Consider the following 22,512-nt stretch of genomic DNA (forward strand, 5'->3'; position numbering starts at 1 on the left):
ACCGCAACCACAAGAAATTCCTGCGGTTCATGGTGGCGGGCAGGCATTATCAGTTTCGAGTTCTACCATTTGGACTCAAATCAGCGCCACGCATTTTCATCAAGTGTCTAGCACCAGTGGCTGCGCACCTACGCCATTGCCATCACCAAGTCTTCCCATATCTAGACGACTGGCTTATCAAGTCTCCATCTCTAGACGGCGTGACAAGATCTTCCAACGCCTGTCTGACGCTTTTCGAGTCGCTGGGACTAACTCTCAACCATGGCAAGTCTGTCCTGCAGCCATCCCAGCGCATGCACTTTCTGGGAGCTACACTAGACACCATACAGAAGAAGGCATTCCGGTCACAGGAACGCAAAGACAAACTTCGATCTCTGGCGCTCCGGATAATGTCCAGAAAGACGCTGTCAGTGCGTCTTTTCAAGTCCCTGCTCGGGATTATGTCTTCTTGCATCCTACTAATCCCGCATTGCCGTCTTCGGATGCGACCCCTACAGGAAGCACTGTCGGATCAGTGGATCCAGTGTACAGGGTCCTTCGACGACATCATCCAGGTAACCCCAGTGATCAAACAAGCTCTACGATGGTGGGTTTGCTCCCAGAACCTTTCGCAAGGCTTGCCTTTCTTGCTTCATGCTGCTCCTCATATCATCACCACGGACGCCTCCTTAGAGGGCTGGAGAGCCTTCTTCCAAGAACTGCAGATAAGCGGAAAGTGGTCCCTTTCGGAGAGGATGCTTCATATCAACCTTTTAGAGCTTCGAGCAGTCTATCTAGCTCTGGTGGCTTTCCTCCCACGAATCAAAAACTCAGTAGTGCTTGTCCGGACAGACAACACTACGACAATGCATTATCTGAACAAGCAAGGAGGGACTGGCTCGCTGACACTGTTGCGCGAGTCGCAAAAAATTTGGAACTGGCTGCTCCGCCACAACATCTCCCTTCGAGCAGATTATGTTCCAGGAGTCCACAACGTGTTGGCAGATTATCTCAGCAGGAGGCAGGCAGTGTCCCACGAGTGGGAACTGGATCAACTAGTTCTCAACAACTTTTTCGCTCAATGGGGCACCCCTCTGCTGGATCTCTTCGCCACCCAGCACAACGCCAGATGCCAACACTTTGCAAGCTGGCATCCCCAACCAGGGTCCCTGGGGAATGCCTTTTTGATAGCATGGTGCAACGTCTTTGCGTACGCCTTTCCGCCGTTTCCCCTGATCCCCAGGGTACTAAGGAAGATGAAAGCGGAACCTTGCACTCCGATATTAATAGCCCCAGCTTGGCCACGCCAACACTGGTTCACGGAGCTTCACATCCTTTCCCTGGAACCTTCAATCAGATTGAAGCCGTTTCCATCGCTTCTAACGCTCAACAATCAACAGATTCAACATCCGGATCTGGCATCTCTCAGGTTATCAGCATGGCTCCTGAGTTCAGAGAGCTTCAGGGCTTAGACATTCCTCCAGACTGCAGACAAATTCTAGCTCGAGCTCGAGCAGATAGTACCAACAAGACATACTCGCTCGAATGGAAGAGATTCTGTATCTGGTGTAAAACAAACAGGTTACACCCTCTTTCTTCCACTCCAGAGCAAGTCCTGCCGTACCTCTTACATCTGGCAAAATCTGGTCTGGCTCATGCCTCCATTAAGGTACATCTAGCTGCAATTTCACGCTTCAGGAGATCCTCTTCAGGCCCATCATTATGGTCTCACAGGCTCATTAAACAATTCCTAAAAGGACTGTTTCGAACATTCCCTCAAGTAAAGCCTGCTCCACCGACTTGGCATCTCAACACAGTGCTAGCTCAGCTGATGAAACACCCGTTTGAGCCAATCCACAGAGCTGACCTTAAGTTTGTCTCCTGGAAGGTGGCACTTTTGCTGGCCCTTACCTCAGCGAGGCGAGTGGGGGAGCTCCAAGCATTCTCTATCCAAGACCCATTCCTGCAATTCAAACAAGATAGGGTCCTTCTCTGCACCAATCCAGCGTTCATTCCCAAGGTTCCATCTCAATTCCACCTCAATGAACCTGTTGTTCTACGCTCATTTTTTCCGAATCCACAAACAGTGGCGGAAAGAACTCTACATTCCCTAGACATTCAGCGATGTTTAAAATTTTACATTGATAGAACGAAACCATTTCGTAAATCTAATCAGCTCTTCATAGCCTACAGCAGACCTCGAAAAGGGCTACCGCTCACAAAACAGAGCATTTCCCGCTGGATTTCTTCAGCCATTTCCTTCTCTCACCAACAGGCTGGACGTCCGCTGAGAACAACAGTCCGTGCCCATTCCACAAGGGCCATGTCTACTTCCATGGCACTGTTTGCTGGGGTGCCCATTGTAGACATTTGTAGAGCGGCCACATGGAAGACGCTGCATACATTGACCAAGCATTACTGCCTGGATACAGACATCATGAAGGATGCGTCAGTGGGTCAAGTGGTACTACGTCATCTTTTTCAATAGAGGTGAGCCCTTTCTTTCATCCCACCATCCTGATTTATGCACATTTCGCACTATAATGTATACCTTGACTGACTCATTGGTTTTCTGTAGTGCTGTTGTTTCTCACAGATAGATGTGTTCATCTAGTGACTGTATAATTTCCATATTTTTCGAAATGTGCTTTTCACTGCTTACTACTCTGATTCAGGCATGTGAATATATGAAAGATACCCTAATACTGGATAAGGAATGCGTTACTTACCTGTAACTGCGGTTATCCAGTATTGGTATCTTTCATAGATTCACATGCAACACACCCACCTCCCCTGGAGGGGCTCTCTTGGATCTCTCAGTGATACAACTACTTAGCACTGTGCTTACGAAAATCTGAGGGACTAGAGCTCCTACCAGGAAGGTTCTAGAGGGTGGTGTTAGCTGATTGGCTCTGGCCAAAATCTGGTCCTTTTTACATAAGGACGTGGATAGCTTACTAAGCTAAGGCCTCTGGGGCCTATTGCTGTATATGTCTTCTAAGACATTGCTTTGTTATTTACCGGTGACTCCCATTCCGACGACGGGGAATGATTCAGGCATGTGAATCTATGAAAGATACCAATGCTGGATAACCGCAGTTACAGGTAAGTAACGCGTTCCTTAGTGCTCGTGAAATACAGTTGCCGAGTCCAGCCGTGACCCAAAAGCAACTTAGATGTTACATTATTACTTTTATGTATTTTCTGACTGTATGATATTAAACCAACGTTTATAGGCGATTCCCTTTTTTTTTTTTTTTTTTTTTACAACACTGTTCTTCGGTTCTTTTTAAAGAGGTTGTTTGATTTTTAGGCCGCAGTGATGGTCTTGGGAAACTGCTTCCGAACACTCCAAAGGCCAAGAAAGCTTGCTATGCTGTTCCTTTGGAAATGCGGTAATCTGCTATGAAATATATATATATATTTTTTTTAGAGTTGCTGTCAAAATTATTTTTATTTTTTAATGTTCGAAGACTGAGCCTGATAGATAAGCTTACACCTTTGCTCTTTGCAATTTTCAACCATGTGGATACCATGATACCTAGTGGAATGACCAGAAACTGTCTCTCTGGCTGCTGCTATGGAGCGTTCCCTGCCTGTGCACACATGCGTGCATCATACACTAATTTTTCCTTTATGTTAATTAAACTTCTAGAGCGCACTGTTACCCTGGGATGTCCTGGCACTAGCTCCCTGATCTGGACCTCGGTGCCTGGTTAAAACTGTGATGCTTAATTACAGAAAAGCCAGATTTTTAAAGCCTTTCTGAAGGCCAGCAGATTTTTGGTGGCACAGGTTGTCAGAGGTAGGTAATTCCAGGCCGTAATAGTGCCTGTGAAGAAGAATCTACCTTCCCATGCCGTTTTTTTATACCTGGATACCACCAAAGATTTGCCACTAGCTGATCAGAGTGTCCTATTATGTACATACCATTTGAACTTCTGAGTAAAGTAAGATAGACCTATGTTATGAAGTGCCTTGTGCGCAATGCAGAGCGATTTAAAATGTACCCTTTTCCTCATTGGCTTCCAGTGGAGTTTTTGAATGACATTTCTCACTGAACTAAATTTTGGTGTGTGAGACAGAAGTCTTGCAGCAGCATTTTGCGGCACCTGTAGCTTCTTCAGGTGTTGCTGTAGATTCATGTATAGATTGTTGCAATAATCTAAAATGGCCAAAATCAAGGCCATTATTACTGTTCTTTAGAGTTGGGGGGAATAAAATCTAGGATCCTTTTAATCTGGGTAAGACTGAAGAAGGTTGATGAAGTTGTCGTTCACTTGACTGGCAAAGGAGAGCTTATTATCTATAATCACTCCCAAATTTTTGGCTTTATCGACCGGCCAAGTTAGGCATCCCAACTCCTCCGGCTACCAACTTGGCAGCACACTAATTCCGAGCAAAACCAAAGGATTCGATGACCGGCGCCAGGGCTGCTACATATACATTGAAAAGGGTAGGACTAATCAATGAGCCCTGTGGCACTCCACATTGAAGATTTAAGGGTTCAGACTTGAAAGGATCTAAGGCTACAAATTGCTTCCTATCTGCTAGGAAGGATCTCAAGAGATTAAGTGCTGACCCCTGGACACCTGAAGCTGCTAGCCTCTCCACCAAGATATTGTGTTGGACGGTATTGAAGGCTACCAAGAGATCCAACAGGATCAGTGTGGCCTCAACTCCTTATAGCGCCACTCTGATTTCTTCCACAGATGTAATCATCTCTGATTCTGTGCCATGACTTCCTCTAAATCCGTGTTGCGTGTCATCCAGCAAGCTATCCTCGTGATGAAAGCAGAGAGTTGATGATTCATTGCTTTCTGTAAAGGTTTTACGGGCAGCAGAAGACGAGAAATAGTGCGGAAGTTGTTTGGGTCCTTGGGATTGAGGTTAGGTTTCTTTAAGATGGGTAGCCTAGAGGTAACTTTCCAAATCTTGGGGAAACTGCCTGATCCAAATCCAGTGTTAAACACTGTAGTACGGTTATCAACGATGATGTCCAGTGCCAGTTTTAAAACTGCCACTGGACAAGGATCCTGAGGGGATCCTGATTTTGCCTTAGCAATGAGCTCGTCTACCTGCATAACGTCCAGGTCGGAGAATCTAGAAAACCGGCCAATCCAGTAGATTCTCGACTGACTTGAATGGCAGACCCCTTCAGTGGTATCTGAGGTCGATAAACCTCATTAAAGATATCTTTAACTTTACTCTCAAAATGCACAGCAATGTTGTCACACAATTGCTCTGTGCAAGCAATTTCAGGTGTGCGCTGTGATGTAAGAGTCATAACTTTCTTAAATAGCTCTTTAGAGGCATTTTTGGCGCTCTCGATTTTTTGGGTGTAGTACTTTGTTTTTTTCCTTAACTAGAAGGGGTTTGTATGTGTTGACAAGATTTATACTTGTCCTACTCCTTACTGTCACATGCTGATCTCCCTGTGTTCATGTTTTTTACAGGTTAATTTTTGTGTTTTCTGGTGTTTCCAAGTACCAGGGTGCAGAAGGGCGACAACGTCCTACCTTGATGGTTAATTCTGGGGCGACTTGAGTTTACTGCTGTGTCCAACCAGTTGAGTTAATTATTCGCATTCCTGTCTACCTCTTCAGTGTAGGCCGGTTGAGAGGCAGTAAGAAGCTCCTGAAGTCACTGCTGGTAATTTTATTTCCAGCCACACATTTTCCTTGGGTTATTTTTAGTCGTTAGCATGGCAGTACCATCCGAGATGGCGATGTTAAAACTGCAGATTGGTTGGACCAGGTCATAGGCAAAATGTCCTTAAATGAAAGAAAAGGGTGGTGTGAAAGAAATGCCGTCCAGCGTATAGCTTGCGACATGCGTGGGTCCTAACACAAGTTGAGGCAGGCCAAAACCATTCATGACGTCTATAAATCGTGCTGACTGCGTCAGAGCCCACTTCCAAGTTTGAAGTCAAAATCTCCCAGCATGGTCAAGTTAGAGGAGATTAGTCCTGCCTGGTCTGTCCAAGGTGTACATTTCAAAACCCAAAGGGGGGGGTAGGTTTCTATGTACTCAGCACATTCTAGACAATGCTTTACCATGAATCTTGCATTGAACAGGGCACAACAATGAGGCTTGATTCTCTCCCTCTCATCTTTGTTTGAGAAGGTGGCCTTTCAGGAGGGCGAATTGGGTGGCCCCTCAAAGATCAGTTTGGTAAAGGTGGTCTGGCAAGAGGAGCACGACCGGGGTGGAGATTTGATATAAAAATCAATCATTGGACAAGCACAGATTGTCCTGCCTACCGTATTTGGTGTCATTAGCTCTCTCTTAGTGTACTGTATCCCTTTGTTCTCTTCCAGGGGATCCTCATCAAAGTCATAAGCATTAGAATATTCCCGCCCATGCACGGGACCCCGGAAACACTATATTATATGTGCCCCACATATATATATCCATATATATATATACACACGTATATATAAATAAGCAATTGAAGCCTAATAAACACCAGAGCTGAATCATGCTGTAAGGAATTTCCACCATACATGAGAAACATGCATTAGAAACAGGAGAAACAACAACAAACATTTGTTTAGAAACTGTTTTAATGCTCAGCAAACAGTAGAAATTCTCATAAATCACTGAAAGCATAGGAAGCTCCCAGGCTGCATTGCAAATACCCAGTCTAAAAAGACTGAAAAGCTAACCTGTATAGCAATAAACTGACACCGTGCCTTTAAGGCACTCCTGACACCCAGCTTCCCATCATGCCTCAGGGGTGACAGTCAGGTCAGTTGTTCTTTCCGGCTCCTTCATTAAGGATCCTGGCAACACAGCTCCACTCTTTTCTGCTTTTTGTCAGAAAATCTTTTCACTTTTCACAATTTCTATTCCTTACTTCGACGTTTTTCATTTTTTGAAGTAAGAAGCTGTCTTTTCTGACAGGTTTGGGCATTTTTTAACAACTTAAAATGCCATCTCTTTTTGACTCTTGCCCTTCTTGTGGTAAAAAGAAGGCCAAAACAAATTCTCATGAGGTCTGTATTCTTTGTCTACCGGAGGATCATGATCCTAAGACCTGCCTTCACTGCCAGATCCTGTCCAGAAGAACCTTAAAGGACAGGGAAAGAATTCGCCTGTATGGCCTGGCAGATAAATCATCTAGAGGAAGATCTCCGGTAAGGAAGGGCTCCAAGAGGTCTAGAACGCCTTCTAGAAGCAAGTCCTTGCGTCCTTCTGCTTCAGCGTCGGGTTCGGCGCTGAGACAAGATCTTCCGGTGGGTCATTTATCCAAGAAAGGACCTTCAACAGCGAGCTCGCCGTCGAGAAAAGGTACGTCGTCGACTTCGAAGATCCGAGATCCTCCGCCGGCGTCAACCCGGCGACAATCGACGTTGAGAGACAAGACCCCTCCGCCGTCGTCAACCCGGCGACGATCGGCGTCGAGGAGCAGAGACCCTCCGCCGTCGTCAACCCGGCGACGATCGGCGTCGAGGAGTAGAGATCCTCCGCCGGCGTCAACTCGGCGACGATCGGCGTCGAGGAGCGAAGTCTTCCCCCGCCGTCGTCGGCTCGACGTTCGGCGTAGAGGGCAGGCTCACTTCTGTCATCGCAGTCCCATCAGCGATCGACATCGAGAGTGAAGACTCCTCCGTCGTCAACTCGGCGACGATCGGTGTCGAGGATGAGGTCTCCGTTGTCGTCTCGACGGCGTTCTGCGTCGAGGGCGAAAAATACCCCTCTGCCGTCGTCTCGCAGACCTTCGACGTCGAGATTGGACACATCTCCGCCGTCGTCCAGACGACGCTCGGCGTAGAGAGAGTCCCTCCGTTGTCGGCTTCTCATCGCCGTTCGATGTCGAGACAGCATTCTTCACCTGCTTCTCATCGGCACCGGTCGCCATCGAGACGGCGTTCGACGTCGAGCAGACGGGAGGTCCAACTAGCGAGAAGTCAGGAGCCAAGATCGACGTCTGGAATGCGTGCAGGTTCGACGTCGAGAGCACGCTCGACGTTGAGACAGGCCTCGGTGAGGTCTAGGGATGGATCGGTGGTCCTGGTGACGGAGTCAGCCTCGCGCCATTCGTCCTCTCACTCTTCCAGGAGGACTTCTTCCTCAAGGTCAGCCACTCCGGAAGCTGCTAGCCATGTACGCAAATCTCCTTCAAGACAAAAGGAGGCCCCTTCGGCTATTCAGTTGTCCCCAAGATGGCAGCTGCCCTTATGTCACTTGCAGGACTCCGGGGCGACACGGCGAATGCAGGAGTATGCCGGTCTGGTTCATACATCTCCTCTTCAGAGATTGGTGGACGAAGTAGACAGAGTGAGTCCTCCCAGACACGAGAGGTCCCCTGAGAGACGGCACTATAGATCGCGTTCCCCCAGGCGAGAGGAACGCGCAGTCAGATCAAGCGAAAGGAGGCGCCGTGCTCATCGGCGAAGTAGAAGAACACCATCTACTTCCTCGACTTCCTCTACCCGGTCCTCCAAAAGGGATTATTCCCCCACACTATCGGACAGCCCGGTTTCCAGGGTCTCTCCCATAGATGACATTAATACATACCATGAGGTTCTGCAGAGGGGTGCTCAGAAGCTCAACATTGAGATGTCTGTCCCGCAAGTCACGACGACAGTGATTTTCGAAACTCTTCATCAGAAGGCTGCCTCTCGGCCATTGGTTCCTGGGATCCTTGACCCGGTCATGGACGCTTTTTTAACTCCAGCAACCATCAAAGCGGTGCCGGTGCGCATCCGAAAGAAATATAAGCCGGCTACCGCGGATCTGGTCTTCGTTAAGACGGATCCCCCTGCAGACTCAGTCATCGTGGCGGCAGCAAAGAAGACGCATGCTATAACGGCCACCTCTTCTGTTCCACCGGATAAAGAGAGCAGGTCTCAGGACTCGTGGGGTCGCAAAGCCTGCACTTCTGCGGCTGCATCCCTTAAGGTCTCCAGCGCGGCTCCGTTGCTTGGTCGTTATGACAGAGCTCTCTGGGACTCTTTGGAGCGGTTCAAAACCAAGCTCCCAAAGGAAGACCAAAAGGATTTCGACGAGATAGTCACTGAGGGATCTTTGGTGGCGAATCAAGTGATTAGCACAGCGGCAGACGGTGCGGTGTTATCAGCGCACTCTTACGCGCATGGAATATGTGCCAGGTGATCGTCCTGGTTAAGATTGACAGGTCTAAAACCAGATGCGCAGCAGAGGATCTTGAACCTCCCATTCTCTGGCTCATCTCTCTTCGGCACACACGCAGATGAAGAGATGAATAGAATGAAAACCGAGTTGGACACCCTCAAGGCGGTGGGGTTGGAGAAAAAGAAGGAATTTAGACGCCGCTACAAATCCAACCAGCGCAAGGGGCCTCAACTGAGGGTTCAAACCCCTCAGTGGTCCCAGAACAAGAGCCAGGTGAAGTCCCAGTTTCGGGGACGAAAGTCCATTCAAGGTAGAGGGGGTCACCAGCAGCAGTCCTCTACCACGGCGAGAGCGGGAGGGAAGCCGTGAGCAGTGGCTTCCTCTGCCACCGTTGCCCACTCCAGTGGGAGGAAGTGCTTCACAACATCTGGCAGAGTGGGACAGCATCACAAAAGATTGCTGGGTGCTGAATATACTGCAAAATGGATACGCGCTACGTTTCCGGGCGCTTCCAAAGGACATACCTCCAAAAAAATCTCGTCCTCTCCAGTTACAACTGCTTCGAAGGGAGGTGAGGGCTCTTCTTCAAAAGCAGGCTATAGAAGAGGTTCCGCCCTCGCAAAGGGAAAAAGGAGTTTACTCCAGATACTTTCTTGTCCCCAAAAAAGATCAGGAGCACAAGTTTCGACCGATCCTGGACCTTCGACTTCTAAACAAAGTCATTGTGAAGGAGAAGTTTCGCATGTTGGCCCTTCATCAAATATGTCCACATCTGCAAGTGGGGGATTGGATGTGTTCGGTGGACCTCCAAGATGCGTACTTCCACATTTCCATTGCAAAACGTCATCGCAAGTACCTACGGTTTGTGGTCGGCCACAAGCATTATCAATACAAGGTCCTGCCCTTTGGACTCAAGTCGGCCCCGTGAGTCTTCACCAAATGCATGGCAGTGGTGGCTGCTTTTCTTCACAGAAAAGGTCTCTTCGTCTATCCATACTTAGACGGCTTGCTGCTGAAAGGTCTATCCCCGCTGAAGGTGAGGCACGACTTCCGGATCTGTCTACAACAGTTGCACGATCTCGACCTTCATGTCAACATGGAGAAGTCAGTGCAGCAGCCCACCCAGACCATCCACTACCTCGTCTCCGTTCTGGACACAAGCGTGGGAAGAGCGTATCTTCCGGAGGAGAGACTGTCTTCGATGAGACAGAAGTGCAGGCTTCTGCTCCAGGTGCAGAATCCGACAGTCCGGCAGGTGGCATCTCTACTAGAATCCAAGGCGTCCTGCATCTTTCTCATTCCCAACGCCAGGCTGAGGATGCGGCCTTTGCAGCAGACTCTGGAGGACCAGTGGGATCAGTCAACAGGTCGCTCGGAAGATCAGATATGTCTCTCCCAGGCGGCGAGAACCTCCCTCACATGGCGGACGCAGCAGAGGAATCTGATGGTGGGAGTCCCTTTTCACCAGCCACTTCCAGTGCAATCGGTGGTGACACACGCGTCTCTGCAAGGCTGGGGGGCACACATGGGGTGCCTTCAGATACAAGGACGGTGGTCGGCGAAGGAACAGACCTACCACATCAATATGCTGGAGCTACGAGCAGTCCACCTTGCTCTGAAAGCTTTCCTACCGGCAATCGAGTCTGATTCGGTCCTGGTCCAGACCGACAACATGACGACCATGTTTTACCTAAACAAACCGGGTGGAACTTGGTCGCGTCCTCTTTCCCTGGAGTCACAGGCGATCTGGCACTGGCTTCTCGCCCGGAACCTCTCTGTGGTGGCAGTACACTTTCCAGGAGAGATAAATGTCAAGGCAGACGCACTCAGCAGGCACTTCGAAGATCAACCAGACTGGGTGCTACACGACGAGGTGGTGACGGACCTTTTCCATCGGTGGGGTCGTCCGGAAATAGATCTATTCGCGGATGACGAAAACACAAAATGCCACGCCTTCGCGTCCGGATTCCACCGTCCAGGGACAAGGAGGAATGCGCTTTTGATGGACTGGTCAGGGACATTTGCCTACGCCTTTCCTCCTCTGCCCCTGATCCTGAAAGTGGTGTCCAAGCTACTCAGATCCAGCATGACGATGATTCTGATAGCTCCAGACTGGCCACGACAGTGAGATATTATTGATGCACACGCTACAAATGTATGCTAATATTGACAGTAAGAAAAGAGATCATATACAGTAAAGACTTCAGATCTTCTTTGTTTTATTCACATGGTTCTTCCACTCCCAACGCGTTTCGTCGTTTCAAAGGGATTAACCCATACGACTTCCTCAGGGCTGGAAGTAATATAAATAACAAATGTATAGAATAGTGATAGTAAAATGCAACTAACATAGTACATACCCCACAATTCGTGGACTAGTGCAGAGGAATCAACGCGTTTCCTCGTTTCAAAGGGATTAACCCATACGACTTCCTCAGGGCTCTCTTTATGAAGAACTGCAAACCTTTTTAACGTCATGTGTAACTGCAAAACTTATTCTCCAATTTCAAAATATTTCGATATTCTTTAATAAATCCGCCAAAGTACGTAAGGCCCGAATTTTCAGCCACCCTATTTGACGTCCAAATCACGTTGTATACACAATCGAAAAACAACGAGTTCGGATTTGGACGTCAAATAGGGTCAGCATGAAAGGAGGCGAAGCTGTGGGCTCTGTTTGTTTGGTGTTTGAAGTAACAGGATCCTCCATTCCTTTGTGAGAGCCCGCCCTGCAGAGTTGGGGGCCCCCGGCAAAATGGAGCAAGCTGTGTGTATCTTATTGAGGGGGCATGACTCGCTCGCAACCTTACCAGTCAGCGGATTTCCAAGACTATTTGGTAGAGGCAAAGAGAAAGGGTTTAAGGGAGGCACTGTCCTCTGGTTGGCAGACTTCAAACCTTCATTTCAAGCAAGTATTCACTGCGTGGCAGCAAAGTGCACTATGCATTTTAATTGTTTTCCCTGATACATCGTGTAGTATTACAGCAAAAAGTGACTCTGACAAGAATTGAATGCTATTAATGCAATTGAAAATACGATGTCGAGCCAAGCTGCATAATTTGAATATTGATGCATTCTGGGAATAGTGGTTTTGAACTGTGACCACATGACCACTTGGACAGTAAACATACTCACCTGTGAACAAGGCGCATGGCGCCGAAACGCGTAGGGTTTATACAAGTTATTCGCGCTGCCACGCGCATGAGACCAATAAAGTGTCAGCATGAAAGGAGGCGAAGCTGTGGGCTCCGTTTGTTTTTTGGTGTTTGAAGTAACAGGATTCTCCATTCCTTTGTGAGAGCCCGCCCTGCAGAGTTGGAGGCCCCCGGCAAAATGGAGCAAGCTGTGTGTGTGTGTGTGTGTGTATGTGTGTGTGTGTGTGTGTATATATATATATATATTCACTGAAAAATCCATAGGTTTCAGACATGTTATAGTTAGCGGAAATTTTACTGATAAAAAACCAATGAAATTCCCCCGTTATAGTTAGTGCAGGCAACTATAACTCACGCGACCGCAATCCTCTGCTGATGCTAATACTGTATTTAGATACTTATTTGCCCATGTCTTCTTCCATAAATTTTTAGCTATACATATATTACAAATATTTTTTTTTCATAAAGACACATATGTCATCAGCAGAAGATTGCGGTCGCGTGAGTTATAGTTGCCTGCACTAACTATAACGGGGGAATTTCATTGGTTTTTTATCAGTAAAATTTCCGCTAACTATAACATGTCTGAAACCTATGGTTTTTTCAGTGAATTTGCAAGGTTTTTTAAATGCTAATTCCTAACTATAACGTGTGTGAAACCTATGGTTTTTTCAGTGAATTTGTACGTTTTTTTAAATGCTAAGTTACTTTACGCCATTCGTGGCGTGCACGCCCACTTAACGCAGTTCGTTCCGTGTGCGCACGGTGCGCTTCGCGCACCGTGCGCGCACAGTGAGCACGCGGTGCGCTTCGCGCACCGCGCGCCCACTTTACGCAGTTAGTGCCGTACACGCAAGGTGGGCACGCAGTGCGCTACGCGCACCGCGTGCCCACGTTACGCACCGTGCGCACATGGAGGACATATTATGCGCTTCCTTGTGATAGGTAATCTGTTAAATTTAATTTGTAAGTGATGACAATAATATGCCATGCACAGAGAGTGTTTTTTTTTTTATTAAAATTTTTAGCGTAAGCGCACCGTACGCGTACGAGAAGCGTAATCGGCGAAATTTTCAAAAAATAAAAATTTACTGTTTTTGGCCTTGGGGGATCTTTGAGGACTCAACTAACATGGCTATGTGCATGGGCGCTGTCTAAACAGCCCCTTTATATGTTTTTTGCCTTTGTTTACAGCCCCCCCCCTCAGAGTGCGAGAGAGAAAATGGCGGCCGCCGCTTCCTGGTTTCGACCGATTCGAATGTTTACTTAGATGTAACAGCCAATCAGAATCGCGCTCGCGCACGCCACCGTACGCGTACGGTAAGCTTACAGTAAGCGTACCGTAAGCTGGCTCAGATATATATATTGATTTAAAGGCTATTTTCTCAGAATCTACTGAACAGATTTACACCAAACCTACAAAAGGCACTTCCTTGACCTGAGGACTACCTCTCTGCCAAATTTCTAGTAATTCTGTTCAGCCGTTCGGGCTGTAGCCCTGTCTAAAGGTCCTATGGAAAAATGCATGGGAAAAACGCGTTTTGGGACCCCCCTTTTATCTCAGCCCCCGCTTGACGAATCCCCCCGAGACTTTCAGGGTAGGAGCGGAGCGTAGCGCCCCACCTATTTTGAGAAATTCGCGAGGATTCGTCGACCGGCGCCAAAGTTATTCAAAATAGAATGTTGCGGATTTCCTATGGAAACAGGGTCCTAACTATAACTACCTACTGGCGAGCGCCAGTAGGTAATATATATATATATATATATATATATATATATATATAACATATAATATAGTGTTTCCGGGGTCCCACGCATGGGCGGGAATGTTCTAATGCTTATGACTTTGATGAGGATACCCCTGGAAGAGAACTAGGATTACAGGTAAGTAACTAATCCTTGTCTTCTGGGAGGCAATGAGCAGGTGGGCTGAGCACGGACGGGTGCAGACAGACTTGCCTTTGGCCACCTTCGGTGTGCCACCGGCGCGCACGCTGTGCGTACACGCACTAGCTTGTCTTAAATTCTCTCATGTGGTAGGGGAGTATGTCCCAGGTCCGAACCAGTGGCCAACAAATAAGGTGCAAATAACTGGGGTCCAGCTGCCCCCTGCACGCCCAGCAGGCTCTCCTGCGATCGCACAGTACTGTGAAGTTATAACAAATCAAAACAACAAGGAGAAACTTTAAAAACATAAAAGTAATGAAATGCTGAAGTAACTTCAGTATGACGTGCCCACTTCGCGGGAGCTAGTCCCCTCCCAATTTGCACCACGTGTGCGTACAAGGAAATGAAAGATGATGAGCAAACACAGTCAATTACAGGCGACTGTACCCTGATCAGCAGAACTGCGGAGACGCGCTCTAGGTGGTCTTACATACTCTCGCATGTGGTAGGGGGCCTGTCCCAGTCCAGGGCAGAACCAGTGGCCAACAAATAAGGTGGAAATAAACTGGGGTCCAGCTACCCCCTGCGCAACCGTCAGGCTCCTTTGCAAATCCGCAGTACTGTGAACTAATAATAAATTAAAACAACGGAAGTGCTAATCCCACTATCCCAGCCGTTCAAAGTAGGACCTTACCTCTGTCCCATCCCAGGTAACCAAACCTTCATGGAAGGACCATGCTCACTTAGATTTATCTATTAGGGCTCATGCCTTACAATAGGGTTTGCTTGGAGTAGAAAGTCGCCAGCACAAAGAAAGTTATTGATCAAATAAAATCTACATCAAGAAGTAAAGCATTGGGAAACTTCAAGGTTCTTTAAATACATTCTTTCAAATTAATGTTCATGGGTGTTCTTGGAAACAAAAGGTCAGGCGGGCATTACTTAATACACAGTGGATTCAATTCTTTACATTCATACCATAAACATGTGATCAGTATGTAGCCAATGAGGTGGCAGCCCCATAAACATATTAGGCTGTTAAACATCATTATAACTGGCGCTGATCACACGGCCATAATTCTCTGGCAACCAAAGAATGAGCTTAAGCTCCACAAATAATCATTTTAAATGCTACCATCAATTACTTATCCGTATTATCTGTTAATGAGCTTAAAAAAACAATTACATCCAGTATATCCTAAGACTTTGTCTCCATTGTCTTTGATGCAAAGTTCCCCTTTTGTGATGTAGGTTAACTTCGAAAATTGAACCACTCTTGACTAATATTTCTTTCATTTTCCGGGAACACATTTGTTACTGCAGGTGGAACATCAGTTTTTTATGTAAACAAGAAAGATTATTATAAAAGAATCCAATATTCAAAATCATTTGCTGTTATTGTTGTATTTCCATATTATTTCCTATGGGTTATGTTAAGCAAAAATGTTGATCTAGCAATGGAAATAGGAGCGCGTAAGGTAGGCAGACCTCCAAATGTGCTCGGGGTGGGCATTGATCGAACAGTTTCCTACATTAAACACCTGTTTATAATCCATCACCATTTGCACAAAAAACATTATCTTGAAACGTCAAATCTTTTACTTCAGTTATAAGGTATTGTTGCATTCAAATAAGTGATATTGGGAAATGATGAGTTACACAGATAAGTATAATTCGTACACACATCACCCCATGATGTTATGTTCATACCAATCATCCTTACCAGCATACAGAGGCATTTCCTTATTGTCCACATGTTTCAAGTGTTCTCCTTTTGTTGTTCATCCATCATATTCCTTGCATTTTCTTCCGTTAACTGGTGTCATGGATATTATAGCTCTCATCATGAACATGGTTGTCATCTGTATCTCTTTAATCTGAACTGCTCGCTTTTCCACACCTGAGGTTACTAGCACTTGTGCATCTCCCGCATTCGACCTTTGTTTACGAACAGGTGCTGTGGCCCATTTTCAGTGACTGTTGTTCACACAAGTTATGTTAGTTACACATATAGCGTGTTGGTCACCAGCAGCACCAGATGTGGCCCTTCCAATGTGGTTGCAAAGTTGATTTCCTCTTGAGCACCATGGTATCGACCCCATCACCAGGCTCCAGGTCCTGGCAAAGATCCGCTGGGGGCTGTTGCAGTGCGGCAGGAACTTGTAGATGGAAAGAATTCAAGTTTTGATCAATGTTTGCCAATAGTCCAAAATCACATCATCATTCAAATGCACATTTGCAAACCCACAATGGTTGCACAGAGATTGCTCTCATAGACTTTCCCATAATAACTTCATAGAGGCTGAAACTTGTCTTCTGATTGGGAGTAGTTGTTTATAGACTTGAGAGCTAGAGGCAATGTGTCCTGTCACTTAAAGTTTTGGTGCAGCACATATTTTAGCAACTTTGTTATTTGGAGTCCGATTCCTGCATTGCACAGCCCCGGAGAATTCTGGAAGACTGGGGCATTGGAATTGTTGTGTAATATTGAGGGCCTTGCTCACTGTTTTTGTGATTTCCCCTAGAAAGTGACTTTCATCGCCTGAGTCCATTCTTCTTGGAATTCCATATCTTGGATAAACTTCTTCCAACAAGCATTTTGCTACTGTAATTTCATGTGCATATGGGCGTGGATAGGGCTCTGGCCTTCATGATAACAAACTGACTACAACTAGCACATATTCAAATTTGCGAAACTTTGACATCTGTATAAAGTTAAACTCGATCTGTACAAATTGCCCCCAGGGTGGGGACTGTTCTCCCTGCACTGTCCTGACTGCTTTTACTATGTTCAGTGGTTGGTAGAAGTTCAAAAAGGTCAAAAAGAATTTATTCGAATTACAAGAAAAATCCATAAAAGCACAAGATACAAATAACATGAAAAAATGTAAGATGAACAAATATTCACATAATAAAAACGACAGTTCATTCAAATGTTAAGATATGGTCAGACGGGCACGAACCGCAGTTTTTAAAAAAGAACCCACGCGGAAAACTAGTTCGGGCTCATCCAGGGTTAATATCATAAGTAGTGAAAGATCCAGGCTAATCGGTTTTAATTTTTTTAAATACGGAATTAAAAACCATTTAATATATTTGGAATAAAATTTACAAAAGAATAAGAAGTGTAAGATGGTTTGGTCACTCCGACAGTCACATGGGCAGGGCACAGCAATTTGATTGTTAAAATTCCATAATGGGAAGCTCAGAGCATATTTAATAGTGCCAGCCCTAAGACGAAATAAAAGGCCTCGCTCCCAAGAACTCATTGGAAGAGTTAAATAACAGGGCATGGGGTGTGTTAAAAAATTACAGGCAAGGTATCTAGTGACACTGGATTTCGCAGACTCTCTCACAGCCCTTTCGTCGCTAAACAATGTGTAGAGAGCTTGTCTAAGTACACACTTGGGTGGGAGCTGAGTGGTGGTAGGGTCAGAAAAAACATTTTGAAAGTTCGCACTACCAAGAACGCTCTGCACTCCAGAGAGCCAAGGAATAGACATGCCTCTGTCGCAACATAGACAATCCTCTATAATATCCTGGGTCAGTTTAGCGGCAGGGTTTTTCCAAATGGCCAACCAGAAAAGAGCCGGCCGTGCACGAATAAAGTCCTCGATAAATTGCAACCCCAGTTCTTTATGGCAAATATAATGAGGGGAAGAGATAGGGACATGAAGGAGCTTCCTGCAAAATCTGTTTTCCTCTGCGAGGATGGGTGAGCATCTAGATATTCCCCAAACCTCAGCTCCGTATGTGGCTACCGGAACGCATTGGGCCTTATATATTTTTAAAGTAGCGGTCAATGCGCCCGTCCTTTTGGGGCGGGGGAGACTTAAAATGGAGTTAATGGCCTTTGAGAACTTACCCCTTGAGTGGGCGATATGCCCACTCCAGGAGTTGTTCGCAGCAAAGACCACCCCCAAGTACGGGAAGCTACTATTAGACCCTAGTCTCTCATTCCCCACAGCAATACTTCCAATGTGTCGTTTCTTCGGGCCACAGGACATGACAAAAGATTTCTTAAAATTGGTCTTTAAATTCAGAGAGTCCATATGGTTGACGAAACCATTCGCTAGAGTTCGTAACGCGTTAGGGGTGCGGCCCATAAGGACCGCATCGTCTGCATATAGCAGAGCAGGAAGATAATTGCCCTTAATTTTAGGGACGTCACGGGTTAGGGAGACCAGGGACTTATGTAGCCCATTAATATAGATAATAAATAAAAGGGGGGCTAAAACACAGCCCTGTCTAACCCCTCTGTGTACTCTCACCACGTCGGTCACCTCGCCCCCTTGGCTGATCCTAATACGGGCCTTCAGGTCTCTACGCAAATAGGCCAAGAAATGAACCAAAGATTCATCCAGGCCATATTGCAATAATGCCTTCCAGAGCAGCGACCTGTTAACGAGGCCGAAGGCGGTGGATAAATCCATGAAGGCGAGGTAGATGGGGGTTTTGCGAGCTACAGTATATTTGCCCGGAATAAGGTTGAGGTTAAGACATTGTTCTGCCGTACCAACCTTATTTCGAGAACCCAGTTGGCAACTCTCTAAAATGTGATGGTTGGTAGATAGTGTAGGAGCAGCAGTAATGTTCTGCTTGGGTTGAAAATGCAGGCGAGACCAGTGCCACTAGATAAAAGACACAATCCTCTTACCGACATGTGCCATCCTGAGACAACACAGGCTGGTAGTAGAAAGCCAGGTTATGTTTTATTTTATTTATTTTATTTTGAAGGTTTTGTATAGCGCGAACAAGACCCTTGTGGGTATCGGAGTGCTGTACAGGCAGATGTGAGTAATAGAGACACGTAAAACAAAAAAATATAGTTTAGCATAAAACAGTACTAGTAAAATATTACAAAAGACAAATCTATACAGGATACTCCAATAGTTCAGGTGAATTTGGCCATGAGACTAGATTTCACTGCTTTTTTTAATAATGCAGTGGAAGGGTTCCGTCTCGTTTCTGGGGGCAAGGCATTCCAAATCTTGGGGGCCATTCCTGAGACGGTCGGATTGTACGTTTTCTTCTTCGCAAATCGTTGTGGTTTCAGTAGCAAGTTATATGAGCTCCTGGTGGATCTGTTACCACAGGAGAGCACCAATTTGTCAGCTAGATAACTAGGAGTTTTTTGATGTAATGCCTTGTGTGTCATGCAGGCGATTTTCCAGTGTATTCTCGCCTCATAGGGTAGCCAGTTGAGGGCACGAAAGTCAGGGGAGATGTGACAGTTTCTTATGGAGCTTGTGATGAATCTAGCAGCTGAGTTGATTGAAGCTCTTAGAGGGGCCGTCATTGATCTGGGAAGGCCACAGAGATCTACACTCCCATAGTCCACTCTAGGGATTACTAGCGCTTGAACTGCATGTTTGAAGTCATTTGCGGGTAGGAAGGGTTTGAGTTTTCTCAAGGTGTTCATCTGAAAATGTGCTCCTTTTGTGGAGGTACTGATGTTTCTGCATGTTTAGCTTACTGACTAGAGTTACTCCCGGCGATTTCGCTAAGTCGATAATGAGAGGTTGACCGTTGAGTGCTGTCAGGTGTTTCATCCACTCGAGGATGATGGTCAATTGGCTGGGGGGGGTGATTAAGAGGAATTCGGTTTTGAGGGTGTTTAGTTTCAGATGGTTATTGGCCAACCAGGACTGTGTTTGTTGAAGCGTTGCATTGAGAGACTTCATGTCCTCAAGTGAGTGGATCTTTATATAAAGTTGTGTGTCATCTGCATACATGTGATAATGGACATTTGAGGACCTGAGAAGCTTGGTGAGTGGTTCCATAAAAAGGTTGAAAAGTGTTGGTGAGAGGGATGATCCTTGCGGTACTTCTAAGGTGACTGGAGTGGGCTTGGATAAGTATTGATTGATCTTGAATCTTTGTGTTCTATCTTGGAGGAAGGAGGAGAACCAATTAAGCACAGAGCCAGATAGACCCATTCTATGTTTCAGGAGGTCAAGCAAGTTGTCGTGTTTGACGGTGTCGAAGGCCGAGGATAGGTCAAGCAGGATAAGTAGACAGGCTTCGTTTTGGACCAAGATTGTTAATGTGTCATCTATTATGGGGGTCATGGCTGATTCAGTGCTGTGTCCTGCACGGAATCCCGATTGGTATTGATCGAGCAAGCTGAATCGTTATATGTGGTTGCCCAGTTGCGTGTGAACACATTTTTCTAGCAATTTGGCCAAGGTGGGGATGTTGGATATTGGGCGTTAGTTATTCAGCTCTGCAGGATCCGCAGATGGCTTCTTTAGAATTGGGCATGCCTGGCCTGCTTAGAGGATTTCAGGGATAGTTCCTTGGAGGAGAGAAGTGTTTATAATCTTGGTCCATGACGGCAATATCATTGGGATGAAGTCTCTTAGGTAGTTTGTGGGTAGAGTGTCTGTATAGTGGTTGGAGGGACTCAGGGCTGTAAGCGTTCTCAAAATAGTTTATTCGCTGTAAGTATTGAAGGCGGATCAGGAGGCGTTGTTTTTGCGGTCAAACTTTGCGGAGCATAAGAGTGAGGCTCCTGGCGGGGGCAATGAGGTGACCATGTGAGTATCTGTATGGGATAGTAGGTCGGTGCGCAGGTTTAAGTTTTCTGTCTTCCTAGTGAAGTAGGAGGGAAATTCCTCGCAGTTTGGTAATGTGTCTGTGTTAGCTTGGGGGAAGTGCGAACCACCTTTCGATTGAGATTTGATTAGATCGAATAGCTTTTTGGGTTGATTCTTGGCTTGGTCTAATTGCTTACTGAAGAAGTCTGCTTTTGATCTTCTAATCTTTCTGTAATAGGAATGTCTTGTGCTTCTTAATAGTTTGAGATGGTCAGAGGATGGTGCTGATCTCCATCGTCGTTCAATTACTATTAATGAACATCTTTCTTTGTTTAGCCTACCATCATACCAGGGTTTTGAGTCTTTTCTGGTGACTCTTTTCAGCTGTAAGGGGGCTATGTTGTCTAGTACCCTGTTCATGGAGTGGAAATAGTGGTTAGTCAGATCTTGTACATCGGTTAAACCTTCCGGTGGATGCATGAGGTTAGGACTAGAGGATGTGAGCAAGTTGGAAACTACATTATTTAGGTTTCTCTTCCAGATTTTCTTTCTCAGGGGTTGGACAGAAAGTGGTTTAACTGATTCATTGATGTGGAATGTGATGATGTGGTGGTCCGACCAGTCAATTCCAGCTGAGGCAAGTCCGCTTTGGAGATTACAAGATCAAGGGTTGAGCCGTTATCATGAGTGGGGCTGTCACAGATTTGGGAGAGGTTACGTTCTGTAAGGAACGCTTTGAGGCTATTAACCCCTGGATCGTCAAGGTCATTCCAGTGGAGGTTGAAATCTCCAAGGAATATTTGAGTCTTTTGTTGACCTGCATTTGTAGCTATGATACCCATGAGATGTTCGATGAAGGTAAGGTTATCCCCTGGAGGGTGGTAGAATGCATGTAATGAGCATATTAATTTGTTGTTATTCGTGGTCTCTACGCCCATGTATTCACAGGAGGTAGGTAATTGTGAGTCGGAATGAATCACAGAGAGGTTGCTCCGATGTATGCAAGCAATACCACCTCCTCTCTCAGTTCTATCAAGTCTTGTGATGTGATAGTTTGGGGGTACAAGTATGTCTAGGGTGGGTGTGGATGATTTGTTTAGCCATGTTTCTGTCAGAATTATAATGTCTGGATCATTCGTGAGTATGAGGTCGGCTATGTCAGCGGCATGTCTTGAGGCTGACCTACAGTTTAGAAGTATACATTTTAGCCGAGGTTTAGTAGTAATTGTGATGGGGCCGTGCACTATAGGGACTTGCATGAGGTTGTTTTCAACTATACCTCTGGAAGTGTGTTTAGTAGCTCTGAAGGTATATGAAGAGATTGATTGGATTACAGAAAAACTGTGTAAGCTTCTTGCACAACCAGGTCTGATACCCCACCATGCCTTTTCTCCTCCTGTGGACAAAAATCTTTAAAAAAAAAAAAAAAAAAAATGTCCTCATTTGTCAGAACAGATTTTGTTTAAAGATAAAGTGGAATTCCGGCTTTTTTTCTAGCACAAATTGTGTGGGGTACCCAATCACTCTTATCAGGGAGGTGATGTGTTACATATCGGGCCCCCTCCGAGCCTAGCTGCCTTTCCTTTTACTCTAAATCTACAGGTGCTTATGGATTCACCTTTCCAGGACTGCCAATCCCTCTTGGCCACTCCTGGCCTCACAACCTGTGATACTGATTCTTAATCATAGGACTAATTATAAACCTAAATAAAAGGCTTAGTAAATAATGAAGAGGAAAAAAAGAAAAGACAAAAGCAAGAAAGTTAAGTAAAATGATAAGAAAATATCTTATTAAAGAGGTGTAGTCTTACACCAATTATCCCACAAGCTCCAAAATGTTGTTTTCGTGTTAT

General features: G+C 45.9%; 1 protein-coding gene across 1 annotated transcript in view; it reads left to right on the forward strand.

The window, feature by feature from the left end:
* TDRD10 (tudor domain containing 10) overlaps positions 1-22,512 on the forward strand; it is a 404,866-nt gene that overhangs the window by 240,661 nt on the left and 141,693 nt on the right. Inside the window, exon 8 of the mRNA XM_085637994.1 lies at positions 3,293-3,374. Coding sequence (XP_085494120.1) covers positions 3,293-3,374 — 82 coding nt within the window. The remainder of the gene's footprint in view (positions 1-3,292; positions 3,375-22,512) is intronic.

The sequence above is a fragment of the Triturus cristatus genome, chromosome 12 (assembly GCF_964204655.1).
Source record: "Triturus cristatus chromosome 12, aTriCri1.1, whole genome shotgun sequence".
Classification (NCBI taxonomy): domain Eukaryota; kingdom Metazoa; phylum Chordata; class Amphibia; order Caudata; family Salamandridae; genus Triturus; species Triturus cristatus.